Consider the following 14,681-nt stretch of genomic DNA (forward strand, 5'->3'; position numbering starts at 1 on the left):
GCCCATAAAGCTGTCACTCTGAGAAAAAATACATTCTGAAACTGACACTGGGATGTTGGAGAGTTGGGTTCTATGTGAGTCAAAAGCTAAAAGCATCTCCACAAGAAGAAGTGACTCTTGGTGGGAAATGTGGTTCTTAGTGGGAGACTTCTGCACCAAGAGGTACTGGCACAGAGTGTGAGACCCAATAATGGCTGTAGGGATTTTAATTCCCTGGGTGTGGCAAAGTGGCTTCTGTGCCCATTCCTGAGAGTTCCTGCACAGCTGCTGCTTCTTTCAAAATCTATGTTACTTAAAAGCTGTTGTGGTCAATATTTTTGCCAACTTAAAAGTTCTTGGAGATGGAATTTCTGGTATTCCCCGCAGCCCGCCTTCTATCACAATCTCTTCAGTTTCTTAACTAGTATAGAGAATAAGAACATGGACTTTGAAACCAAACAGGCCTGAATATGACATCCTAGCTATACCACTTATTGGCTGTCTGACCTTGAGCAAGTTCCCTAGCCCTTTTGAGCCTCAGTTTTCATGTCTGTAAAATGGGAATAATCATAATACATACTTTGGTTTGTTGTTGTAAAGATTAAATAAAATTATACAAGGGAAGTGTTTAACACAGTGCCCGTTACATAAGAAAGTCTTGATAAATGTTAGCTGTCGTTGCTATTGCTGGGCATTGGTTATACAAAGAGGACTGCTAGAAGCCACATAGTTCAGTGAAAAGTGCTATGGATTTGGTCAGGAGTCCTGGGATCAAGCCCCAGCTCTATCTTTGATTGGCTCTGTGGCCTTGGCCAAGTCACTTCACCTCTCTGAACCTCAATTTTTTTTCATCTATAATCAGAATCTTTCCTATCTGCTTTACAGAGTTATTGAGAGAATGAAATGTAACTATATAAGGAAAATCACTTTGAAAGTTGTAAATTTGTATACAATCATGGGAGGGAGAATTATGTTCTCCTTTGATGTATTAGCGGATTTTAAAACTAAAATTTTATTTTATTTTATTTTATTTTATTTTATTTTATTTTATTTTAGAGACAGCGTCTCACTACATTGCCCAGGTGGAAGTATGGTAGCTACACACAGGCATGATCGTAGTGCACTACAGCCTGGAGTTCCTAACCTCAAGTGATCCTCTTGCCTCAGCCTCCCGAGTATCTGGGACTACAGGCATACGCAGCAGAAGATTGCTTTAAAAAAAAAAAAAAAAAAAAAAGATGGCTCTGGGCTTCGGAGACTTATTTGTATACAATGCTGGGGAATTATGGTGTAAGCCATCCAGGTAAAGCATGAGATATTATAAAAAGAGGCAAATTTGTAGCACTCTAAATTAACTCTTTATTAGCCAATTCAGTGGAATAACTTAACCCCTAAATGTGAAATGCCAGCATTTATCCTGCAATGTGACTGAGGCCAGGGAATTTAATCAGCCCAAACTTTAAGCTTTAAGAATTTTACCCTGACAATGTATATTGATAGCTTATCTTCACAGGTGTGGGACAAAGGACAAAACTCAAACTCATCCCTCTGCTCACCTGAGACAAATGCATATTTGATTGCTTCTTCTGATGTAAAAATGCAGATTCACTGAGGAAGATGAAGGCATAAGTGACTATTCCTCTACCCCCTCTCACATGTAAATTGTGTATTCAGTGAAAGGCTGATCAAAGACAAAAAAATGCAACCATTTGTCTCTTATCTTTCCACACCTTTTAAAAATGTGTTCATCTTTCCCCAATATCCGCCTTTTCCCCCTTTAAACACTGAAGCCCTCAAAATCATCTTTGGAGAAAGGCACAGACCTGCCTCTCAGGTGCACATCCTTAACCATGGCAAAATAAAATTTCCAAATTGTTTCTGACCTGTCTTGGGTACTTTTCTGGTTTACAAACTCAACAACAAAAAGATAAATAACCCAATTAATAAATTGGCAAAGGAGAAATAGATATTTCTCCAAAGAAGATACACAAATGGCTAACAAGCACATGAAAAGATACTTAACATCATTATTTACTAGAGAAATGCAAATCAAAACCACAATGAGATACTATTTCACACCCACTAGCATGACTATAATTTTTTTAAAACAGGAACCTAACAAGTGTTAGCCAGGATGTGGAGAGATTGGAACCCTCATACATTGCTAGTGGGGATGTAATGTAAAGTGGTACTGCTGTTGGGGAAAACAGTTTGGTAGTTCCTCAAAAACTTAAACACAGAATTACCATATGACCCAGCAATTCCACTCCTAGGTATATACCCAAAAGAATTGAAAACAGGTGTTCAAACAAAAATTTGTACAAGAACGTTCATAATAGCACTATACACAATAACCAAAAGTTAGATAGGACACAAGTGTCTATCGATGGATGAATGGCTAAACAAAATGTGGTACATCCATACAATGAAGTATTATTTAGTCATAAATAGAAATGAAGTACTGATAAATGTCATGACATGGATGAACCTCAAACACATTATGCTAAGTGAAAGAAGCCAGCACAAAAGCCACATATTGTATGATTCCATTTACATGAAATATCCATACTAGGCAAGTACAAAGATAGAAAGCAGAATAGTTGTTGTCAGGGGAATATGAAGGTGAGATATGAATGGTGAATGACTGCTTAATAGGAACTGGGCTTCCATTTTGGAGAACCAAACAGGTTCTGGACCTTGATAGTGGTGATGATTGCATAACATTGTGAATGTATGTACTGTCACTGAATTGTATACTTTAAAAGGTTTAAAATGGTAAATTTTATGTGATCTGTATTTTACTACAATAAAAAATGTTATCTAATTCAATCCTTCCACTAGTTCAGATTATACATCCCAATTCATCTGATTTAGTGGCATTCTGCAGAAAATACTTGTAGTCATAGCCCAGATCCATAAAACTATAAGCATCCATCCACCTACTACCAGTCTGTGCTTTAACTTTGGTTTTAACCTAATTTGTTTCTTTGTTGACATATCTAACTGAGGGCTGCTTCACTTCATAGGATCTTTTAACATCAAAATAGAGTTTTGTTCTGACTGGCCAATTCTCTTCCTTATAAATTAGGTTTCTGTTTACTTTTTATTTCCAAAGGTTAATCATTCTAAACTCTACCTCACTCTCAGAGCCCTTTCAAGTTCACCAACAACCAATTCAATTAAACACACATTAGTTTGAGAATGGAAGTGTTGATATGAGCACACACTACTATACGCTGATTGATATTATCTGGTTGACAAACCTAGACATATGAAATAGACACACCGCCCTCTCATGTGTCAACTGATTTTTCACATGGATATGTGTCTATCAAATAATACTATATGCCCTAACCTCTGATATTTTTTGGATTTCTAAGTGTAGAGTCTATGCTTCAGTAAAAGTCTGCATTTTTATCTTCATGAAATAACTCAAAACATCTGCAAACTATTATTTTTTCGAAAATACTATCTTCCCTTGCTTATACATTAAAATGGTGATTATTTGGTTTGTAGAATTGGATGGAAAACCACCATGCAAATCAAAAGCCAAGAATGTCAGCTCCTTCCCCAATCATCCCCCTAGTGTTGAGCTCCAGCAGGAGAATAGATGATACAAGAAGAAGTTATGCCTCTGATCTGTGAGGCCCCTCAACCTGCCCCTTAATATATACTCACCTGAGTCGCTGTCAAACTCTCATGTGGTAAAGCCTTCTTTTGTGGATCCTTAGGTGACTCCTCATCGAGAGAGATTTCCACCAAGTTCTTAGAAATTATTTCAGGTTGGATAACAGGTGGCATGATGCTGAGTCGGCGTCGGCGCGATGGTGGGTTCTGTCAAGAGAGAGAATAGAAGGAACAAGTTAAAACCTGTGCTCTCTTCCCCAAATTAGTGGTTTTCTCTTATTCTTTAATAAGAGAAAGGAATCCAAAGTTGGTTGAAGGACTAAGAATCCAAAGTGAAAAAAATAAGCCCAGGGAAGAATTTCCTACCTCCCCGTCTTCATTTCTAGTACCTACTCAAACCAAAGACTACTAGCCTTGATTTCCCCTCTGGGGTGCTGCACACTTTTGCCAATCCCCAAACAAAGACAGAAACTTCAAATTGCTTGTTCGTGCAAGATCAGAACCCTGATGTTATCTCCTTACTGATGTTAAATACAAATCTCATTTAGTTCTGATCTTTGTTTTAATGTCTGAATTTGACTTTGGAAGTCCAGTTCTCGTAGAGGCGAGTCTTTGAGTTATGACCTGGAATTGGCATCCAAACTACACTCTTTGCTCCTATTATTCCAGGAATTATTTGGATTGAATCTTGACTGTGTTAGTTGCTTATCTTAATCCTGTCAATAATGATTTTCTGGGATTTTAAAGAAAATCTACAGAATTTTAAAATCTATAGATTTTAAAGAAAATCTACGGAATGGTTTCCTTAAAGGACAAAAATTGATCATTTGGGCTTTCCTTGGGATTCAGCAGACAATTTAGTTGATTTCATTTTTGAAGAAAATGGTACACTTGACTTTGAGGCACTGGTCTCTGCCATGGTCCTCTTGATGTGGGTCAGAATCCCTGCTTTTTATCTTTAACAAATACTGGCTAAGCATCTACAATGCATTATACCACATTCCAGGAAATGGGTCTACAACAATAAACAAAACAAATTCTCGCTGTCATGAAGTTGACATACTTGATTCTGTTGTAGACTCTGCTCAGCTCAGGGCAGATAGCCTTCAGACACTGTAGCCAAAGAAGGAACCACAGTGAAGCTTACCAAGGTTATGCTCCTGGGTGCTCCTGGCCAGTTTCTCCAGTGCTTCCTTATTACTACCAGGCCCCATTGGGAGCTCTTGGGGAGAGGCCATATCAACCAACTCCAAGCCCAGCTTTAATAATAATAATTACAATAATGACAACTAACTTTTACTAAGAGCTTACAATGTGCTAAGCAGGGAGTGCTCTCCGTAGATAGATCTCACTGAAGCCTCACAACAATTCTTTGAAGCATTTGCTATTGTGGGCTCCATTTTACGGATGGGGAAAACAAAGTTTGAGAGATGATGTAACCTGCCCTAATTCTCTCAGTGGCAGAGCAAGCATTTGAAAGGTCTGTCCAGCTTGATAGCGCTTGTTCTTGATCACTGTAAATTCGTGTCTCCTAATTATAGGGGCCAGAAAAGGGAGAGCCCATACTGAAGCCCAAGTTCAAGAAGTTTAAAGGCAACAACCAGAACAGATGGTGTGCCTGCTTCCTTAAGAAGGGCTGAGGGACAGTCAAGCCCGTGAGCAGTAAGAAAAACTGTTTTGAAGTCTCAGTTTCTTAAATGACTAAATTCAATTTGATTCAACAACAGCAAGATGCTAATAATCTGCCGTTGTATCTTTTTAACTATTTGTGCTCAAACAAAGGGAACAGAAAATGTCTTGGAGAGTAATGTAGGCATCCACATTCCTAACACTTCAGATAGGACATCAGGTGAAAATCTGGCAGGAAATAAAATTGGCTCAGTGTCAGTATTTCTGACATAACTGTATACCTGGATTTCTTCTTTCACAATCTCCTTGTTGCTCTGAATGTCACTTAATCCATTAGAATCCTGCCCCTTCAAGGGAATTGACCCCACTGGCCAATTCCATGCTTGCCCCAGCTTTTATGTAGCACTGGGTGTCAGGACCCTTGACTTAATGCTATCAACCATCCTTCCATTGGGGTTGTCATTTTGGTACTTAAGGGAAATTTCCCATGCAAAGGTCAGGTTGGTTGTTGATGACTTAGGTCCTATTAATACCCTATGTTGTCTTCAGCCTTGTTTTCCAGGGTATCAACTAAGGGATCAGGCCAAAAGTGTGAGGTGTAGGCCCAAGCCAAACATTTAAGAAAGCTTGCCTTTAGGCTATTGTGGCCTTCCCCAACCACTTCCTTGTGAGAAGTAATGCCCCTAGAATATTTTCCTTTAATTTTCACAAAAAATAATTTTTTTAAAAAAATGGAATATCTCTGCTATATGAGTCTCTCTGTTGCTGGGACTAAGAGAGGAGGGGAAAGAAGGAGGAGTCCAAGAAACCAGTTTCCTCTTTCTGAATGTGAGAACACTGTGCCACTTGGTCATGGTCGTGAGGCTGCAGGGAGTGTAACTATGGAGGTGAGTGAAAGCTAGTGTTGATGTTTAAAACTGAAGATTGAATAGTTCATGGAAGTGACTTTTCCTGCTGTAGTACAAGAGGGAAATAGTCTTCTGACCCTAGGGGCTGCTTAACAACTTTAGGGTCAACACCATTAGTGTCTATCTGTGTTTTCTCCTCTATAGCTAATGGATCCAAAAGAAAGGAAACCAGAGTGAGAGATATGGGGTTTTAGCAGACATGTCAGAAATAAGCCCTACTTACCTTTTGCCAAATGGAAAATAATCATCTCTCCAGTGGAGAAGGGTCTCCTCCTTGTTCTCTTCCCACTTACACAGGGACCTTTGGGCATAATTCCACCCACAGGCTGAGATGGGGAAGGCAGCTGTTAAGGGTTGTCTCCTTGACAATATCTTCAGCTCCCCCTGAAGCATTTCTGGATCATAGCTATAGTCTGACTGAGCAATGGATCCCTACCATAAGTTTAGGATTAGCTGGAGGCAAGATGCTACATACATGCTACATTACATAGGCGCTAAGGTGTACCCTTCTTTCTGTCCAGGCAGGTATAAAGAAGTTGAGCATCTTGGGGTAATGGAAAGATCATGGGGTTTGAGTTTAATACACCTGGGTCAGATTTCCAAGTCTACAATTTACTACCAGGGTGGGCTTGAGCAACATCTTTAACTTCTCTGAGTCTTCATTCAATCATCACAAGCAACCCTTTGAGGTAGATGTTAATATTATACTCACTATAGATGAGGAAAAGAAGGCTCAGAGAAGTTAATCAACTAGCCCAGGGGTCACACAGCCAGTAAGTAGCAGAGTAGGAATTCAAGCATAGATCTGTCTTTCTGACTCAGCTGCCCATGCTCTGAACAATTCCACTTTGTTACCTCAGTGATCTTGGGGCCAGCAACCCAGACTGCACTTGTAGGCACATTTTGAAGCACGGCTTCTGACATGGCTCCAGACACAACTCCAGGCACCTTACTCCTAGGTTTAGGCAGAGTTCTGGAAATATGGGATCTCTGTGTAAGAGAGAGAGAAAAAAACTTGAGGATTGGTATGCCAGCACATAAACAGTGGAATGTCGCTGCCAAAATAATTATTCTTATGGTATGTTAAGAGAAGTGAATATAGGCCAGGCACGGTGGCTCATGCATGTAATCCCAGCACTTTGAGAAGCCAAGGCGGGAGGGTTGCTTGGGCCCAGGAGTTTGAGACCAGCCTGGGCAACATGGTGAAACCCTGTCTCCACAAAAAGTACCAAAAAAATCATCCAGGCGTTACAGGCCTGTAGTCCTCAGCTAGTCGGGAAGCTGAGCTGCGAGGATCACCTGAGCCTGGGAAGTTGAGGTTGCAGTGAGCCATGATCATGCCACTGCACTCCAGCCTAGGTGACAGAGTGAGACCTATCTCAAAAAAAAAAAAAAAAAAAAGAAAAAAGAAAAAAAAAGAAGTGAATATGGCAATACTAATCAACACTGTGTGCCAGGTAATAGGCACATTATGTATTTATACATTCTGTCACTCAAGGCTTACAACAGCCCTGTGGGGGTAGGATCAGCTGAGAAGCAGAACCAAGTTCCCACTCCTTTTAATTTTGGCAGGGTTAGAGTAGGGAACAGAAGAGAAGTAGTCCAATTAGACACTGATGCTTGAGTCCACTATTACCTGCTGAGGTCTGCCTCTCTGGGAATCCATAGAAGGAAACATTTTACTTGCTGATCTTTCAGGCTCAGGACCCAACATGAAGATGCTATCATGGGATAGGGCTTTGCTCCCCATGCTGCTCTTGGCCCTGGACAGAAAGGAAAGGTCTTGTAAAAGCAACCCAAGGGCCATGGGAACTGAAGACAAATGTATATTCATAATATGGCCTACCATAGATACCTCAGAAGGAGAGCAGGGATGCATATGTGCTGACATAGAAAGTACTATCATGAGATAGTAAGTGAAAAAGATAATAGTATGGTCCCATTTAATATATACACACATATATAGTTCATATTCAAAGAAAAAAGTCTAGAAGGATATCCACAAATTGTTAGAGGTGGTTCCCTCTGAGGAATGGCACACTAGGGACAGGAATGAAATTTTCATTTTCTACTTCATGTCCTTCTGTATAATTTTAATTTTTACATTATGAGCATATATCCTTTTTACATAACAGTCTTACTGAGATATGGTTTACATGCCATACATTTTGCCCATTTAAAGTATATAATTCAATAGTGGCAATTCCGGGGAATGGGAGGAAAGGCCATGAGTTTTGCTATTATTACAGTGAGAATTATAAAAGATCTTTCACATCCAAATTTCTCTCGTGTTTTTGTTTTGATTTAAAAAAATATCAAAGATCTTCACAGATACACAAGGCTTTAATTCATCAAATCCTTTCCTCTTTCACACAAGAGCTCTACAATATATCTATCCTATTTCAAAGTCATCTTATGTACCACCTGCCCCTCCCTTCCCCAAGCTTGCTAAATCCAGATGAAAATACCTTCTGATTGGGAATGGTGCCAGGTTGATGATAATTATGTGTTAAGAAAAATCAGAAGAAAGATAAAAACAAATGCAAGGCTAAAGACATGAAAGACTCCTTTTTGGAGTGCGGTAATGTATTTTACCTTTAAAAAATTTCAACCAAAGATATCACAGGAAGAGCAAACTACAGACCAATATCTCTTATGAATATAGATGCAAAAATCCTCAATAAAACACTCACGAACTGAATCCAACAGCATATAAAAAGAATTATATACCATGACAAAGTAGGATTTACAAGGAATGATTGGCTTAATGTATGAAAATCAGTGAATGCCAAACACTGTATCAATAGAATAAAAACAAAAACTATACGACCATTTCAATAGATGCAGAAAAAAACATTTGTAAAATTCAACACCTTTCCATGATAAATGCACTCAATCTTGATAGAAGATATCTGTGACAAACCACGGCTAATATCATGGTGAAGGCTGGATGTATTCCCCCTAAGATCAGGAACAAGACAAGGATGACTGCTTTTATCATTTCTATTCAACAGTGTATGGGAGATTATAGACAGGGAAATTAGGTAAGAAAATGAAATTAATGCCATCCAGAATGGAAAGGAAGAAGTGAAATTATCTCTATTCACAGATGACATAATTTTGTATATAAAACTCTTAATGAATACACTAAAAATGACTAGAACTAATATACGAATTCATCAAAGTTGAAGGATGCAAGTGTATTTCTATACACTTGCAATGAACAATCCGAAAAATGAAATTAAGAAAACACTTCTATTTACAATAGCAACAAAAGAATAAAAACTTAAAAGTCAATTTAACAAAAGATGTGCAAAACTCATAATCTGAAAACTATAAGACACTGATGAGAAAAAATGCCAAAGTCCTGAATAAATGAAAGGAAATCCCATGTTCATTCATTGGAAGACTTAAACTTGTTAAGATGGCAGTACTTCACAAAATGATCTACAGATTCAGTGCAATCCCTATTGAATTTCATGCTGGCTTTTTTTTTTCCAGAAAATTGATCTTAAAATTCATAGTGAAATGCAAAGGACCACAAATAGCCAAAATAATCTTGAACAAGAAGAACAAAGTTGGATAACTTATACTTCAATTTCAAAGCTTATTATAAAACTACAGTAATCAAGACAGTGTAGCACTAGCATAAAGATAGACATATAGATCAATGAAATAGAGTTGAGAGTTCAGAAATGAACCTATACATCTATGGTTGATTTTCAGCAAGGGTGCCAAGACTATTCAATGAAAAAAGAACAGTCTCTTCAACATATGGTGCTGGAGCAAGTGGGTATCCACATGCAAAAGAATTAAGTTGGACCTTTATCTCACACCATATATAAAAATACTATAAAGACACATGCACATGTATGTTTATTGCAGCATTATTCACAATAGCAAAGACTTAGAACCAACCCAAGTGCCTATCAGTGATAGACTGGATAAAGAAAATGTGGCACATATACACCATGGAATACTATGCAGCCATAAAAAAGGATGAGCTCATGTCCTTTGCAGGGACATGGATGAAGCTGGAAACCATCATTCTCAGCAAACTAACAGGAATAGAAAACCAAACACCGCATGTTATCACTCATAAGTGGGAGCTGAACAATGAGAACACATGGACACAGGGAGGGGTACATCACACACTGGGGCCTGTTGAAGGGTGGGGGGCTAGGGAAGGAATAGCATTAGGAGAAATACCTAATGTAGATGATGGGTTGATGTGTACAGCAAACCACCATGGCACATGTATACCTATGTAACAAACCTGCACATTCTGCACATGTATCCCAGAACTTAAAGTGTAATTTTAAAAATTAACTAAAAATGGGTTAAAGGCCTAAATATGAGAGCTAAAACTATAAAATTATTAGAAAAAACATAGGAGTATATCTTTGTGATCTTGGATTTGGCAATGGATTTTTAGATATGACACCAAAAGCTCAAGTAACAAAAGAAAAAATAAATAGATAAATAGTGATATGGTTTGGCTGTGTGTCCCCACTCAAATTTCATGTCAAATTGTAATCCCCACATGTTGAGGGAGGGACTTGGTGGAAGGTGATTGGATCATGGGGGCAGTTTCCCCCATGCTGTTCTCGTGATAGTGAGTGAGTTCTCATGAGAGCTGATGGCTTAAAAGTGTGTGGCAGTTCCCTGCTTGCACTCTCTCTCTACTGCCACCATGTAAGACGTGCCTTGCTTCCCCTTTATCCTCTGCCATGATTGAACTGTGAGTCAATTAAACCTCTTTTCCTTATAAATTACCCAGTCTCAGGTAGTTCTTTATAGCAGTGAGAACGGACTAATACAAATGGATTTCATCAAAATTAAAAATGTTCGTGCATCAAAGGTTACTAGCAAGAAAATGAAAAGATGAACTACATAATGGAAGAATATATTTGCAAATTATATATCTTATAAGTCTTGGATCTGAAACATATAAAGAACTCTTTCTTACTAATAGGAATTCTTTTTATTGAATTCTTAAGGAATTCAATAATAAAAATTTAAATAGTCCAATTAGAAAATAAAAAAATGATGTGAATAGACATTTCTCCAAACAAGAAAGATATACAAATATATTTTCCAAAGATATACAAATGGCCAACAAGTACATGAAAAAGATGCTCAACATCACCAGTTGGCAAGGAAACACAAATCAAAACCATAATGAGATGCCATTTCATACCCACTAGAATGGCTAGAATCAAAAATTCAATTCAGATAATAACAAGCATTGGCAAGGTTGTGGAGAAATTGGAACACCCATACACTGCTAGTGGTGCCCCCATACACTGCTGGTGTTAAAATGGTCCAGCCACTTTGGAAAACAGTCTAGCAGTGCCTCAAAAGGTTAAATATATAACGGCCATTTGACCCAACAATTCCACTTCTAGGTATATACCCCAGAGAAATAAAAACATATACCTGCCCCAAAACTTATACACAAATGTTCATAGCAGTATTATTCACAATATCCAAAAGGTGGAAACAACCCAAATATCCATTAACTGATGAATGGATAAAATGTGGTATAGTCATACAATGGACAGTCAGTAGAAAAAGGATGAAATTCTGATACATGCTACAACATGAATGAACCTTGAAAACATTATAATGAGTACAAGAAGTCAGTAAGAAAAGATCACATTCCACTCATGTGAAATGTCCAGAATAGGTAAATCCACAGAGACAGAAAGCAGATTAATGATTTCTAGTGCCTGGCGGGCATCGGGGGAAGGTTGAATAGGGAGGACTGGTCAATGGGTACAGGAGTTTATTTTTGAGGTGATGAAAAAGTTCTAAAATTTATTATGATGATGATTGTACAACTCTGTGGATTTACAAAAAATGTTGAATTTTACCATTTAAGTGGTTTAATTGTATAATATATGAATTATATCTCAATAAAACTGCTACCAAAAAAGAAATCAAGTTCTTGATGCATGATTTTAAATAAATGACCCTTGAAAACATACTAAGTGAAAGGAAGCCAGTCAAAAATAGCCACATATTGTATAATTCATTCATGTGAAATGTTCACAATAGGCAAATCCATAGAGGCAGAAAGCAGATCAGTGGTTTGAAAGAGGAGAGGGGAATGGAGAATGACTGCTACTGGGTGCAGGATTTCTTTTTAGGGTGACAAAATGTCCTAAAATTGGGTAATAGTGATAGCTGCACACACTGAAAGGTAGAACTTTGTAGTATGTGAATTATATTTCAAGAAAGCTGTTATATAGAAACATAAAAATTTTAAATGATAAAGTTATTCCTGTTAGGTAGGAGAAAATGTGTATGTTTATATAAAAGATGAGATTAGACACGAAAAAATAAAGGAAGAAAAGAAAAAAAGCAAGTAAGCTGATATATGCTACAACATGAACGACTCTTGAAAACATGCTAAGTGAAAACATACTAAGTGAAACAACCTTTGTATGATTCTACTTACATGAAATATCCAAAATGAGCAAATTTATAGAGGCAGAAAGTAGATTAGTGGTTATTTAGGGGAAAACTGTTAATTGGTACAGGGTTTCTTTTAGGGAGGGATAGCAATGTTTAAAAACAGATAAAATAAACTTAAAAATGTTTAAATGCCCTTTTTGTACTTATTATCTTTATTACAAAACAATACATTTATGTTGGCACTTTAAAAAAAATCTTCAAATGGTAACTAGAGTAGCAGCTTGGGCATTGTGGGGCTAGCACCCGCCCTGTCATTATGAGCCTGTGGGGACTTCATATGGATATATTTGATAATGACACACTATAAGGACAATCTCATGTTATGGGGATTAAAACAGAACCCGCCCTAAGATGGCTTGTGGGCCAACAACAGAGGAGAGGAGAGAGATGTCTGCTACTTTTTACTAAACTCCTACTTACCTTTCCCCTATAAAACTCTGCTATCCAGGTGGCCCTGGTGTTGGAAGCAACGTAGTCTGCTTTATAAAACAGCAGTCCAGCAGAAAATTACTGTGACTCTCTAGAAAATTACTGTGACTCTCTAGATAAACACTTAATGGGCATATGTATGATTGACCCAGCATTGAGAGAGTAATGTTTCCAGACATCTCTATATACACACATATGCTCAGTATGCACACATAACACGCTTTCATTCACTGCTGCTCTATGATCTACTGGCTCAAATCAGGTTCAGAACCAGTGTAGCATCTGTGACCACCTTGCCTCCTCTGCTTTTTGCAGAAAAACTGAGAGGAAATCTTGGGCTATGAGTGGGCTTAGAAATGTCTCTCATTTCCACGCTGTGCATTAACCAGAGTGAAACTGTTGAATTGGCTCTATAGTGCCAAGCCCCCCCGATCAAAAGATTAAATTAGCACCAGTTGTGGCCAAGTCTGTCAGAAATGAAAACTCTTGTCCACTTAGCATATCTAGTGCTCATTGATCTGTTCCCTGGAGGCGAAAATAAAAATAAAAATAAAAACTCCCAAACAAAATCCCAGCCTTAATTCAGGGCAGTGAAGTATATTATTACAACAGCATTTATTAAGAAATCAAATGAAGGAACAGGATTTGTCCATTCCATCAGATACAGCTTAATACAGTCTTGGAAATAGATGCTGGTCCTATGGTACAGGCCAGGGGAAGGCTGGTCATAAGTTTCGTTATGATTGATTGCTTCAGTGAATGAAAAAAGCTGATCTCCCTTCTCCGGAGTGACATTTTCCAGGGTTTCTTCCCCTAGCACATTAAACAGAAGACTGAGATCAGGGGTGACCTTCAGGCCCCCTAAGTTATATTCTTTGAATTTCCTTGCACACAATAAAAACTCCCCCTTCTCTCTCTCTCTCTCTCTCTCTCTCTCTCTCTCTCTCAGGTTCACGTGCACACACACTTCTGGAAAGGAAGGAACAAGTAAAAGGGAGAAATGTAAAACTTTAGCAGAGATAGTAAACCTGAATGCCCCTCCCCGACCTGCCCCTGGGTTTTAGCAGGGCTAGTCTTAGTCTTACTGAACACTGCAAGGCAATGGGCTATAATAGTATTACTTGTGAGGTACTACACAAGCCCCTCTTTCAAAACCGTCTCCCCTACTCCCAGCAAGACTACCTGAAATTCCTCACACTGGATGCACTCATGAAGGTTGTTCTTAAGGAGCCATATATGATAACTATCAGGCCATTATGTTATAGAATGTATTGGGGGAGGTGTTGGGGACAGTATAACATGTCAGCTAACTGCCTCATTCCCTCAAGGCTTTGCCTGGTTGGAATGGGCAGCAGGACCGGTGAGCTCTGTGGGGAGTCCAGATAAGTCTGGCATTTAAGGCCAGGAGAACAGGCCTAAGCAGAACTTCATAGAGGGGGATCTGATTGATCCAGAGACAGCTGGGGATCCTAGGTGTCCAGATAGCACAATAGGATGTGGAAATTTGGGCACTGTAGATGAATATCTGAATAGTGGTGGCAGTGGTAGCTGTAAACAGTCTTCCCCATGCCTCCTGTGACTATAGCATTTCCCCTAGTCTCCTGAGATGGAGGGAGAAAGGGATCTGGG

At 38.6% G+C, this 14,681-nt stretch overlaps 1 protein-coding gene across 1 annotated transcript in view; it reads right to left on the minus strand.

Moving 5' to 3' along the window:
* The window catches only part of KIAA1210 (KIAA1210 ortholog), a 71,595-nt gene that overhangs the window by 22,763 nt on the left and 34,151 nt on the right, over positions 1-14,681 (minus strand). The window contains 3 exon segments of the mRNA XM_002832037.3: positions 3,658-3,813; positions 6,999-7,133; positions 7,780-7,906. Of these exon segments, the coding sequence (XP_002832083.1) occupies positions 3,658-3,813; positions 6,999-7,133; positions 7,780-7,906 (418 nt within the window).

Source organism: Pongo abelii, chromosome X (assembly GCF_028885655.2).
Source record: "Pongo abelii isolate AG06213 chromosome X, NHGRI_mPonAbe1-v2.0_pri, whole genome shotgun sequence".
NCBI lineage: Eukaryota > Metazoa > Chordata > Mammalia > Primates > Hominidae > Pongo > Pongo abelii.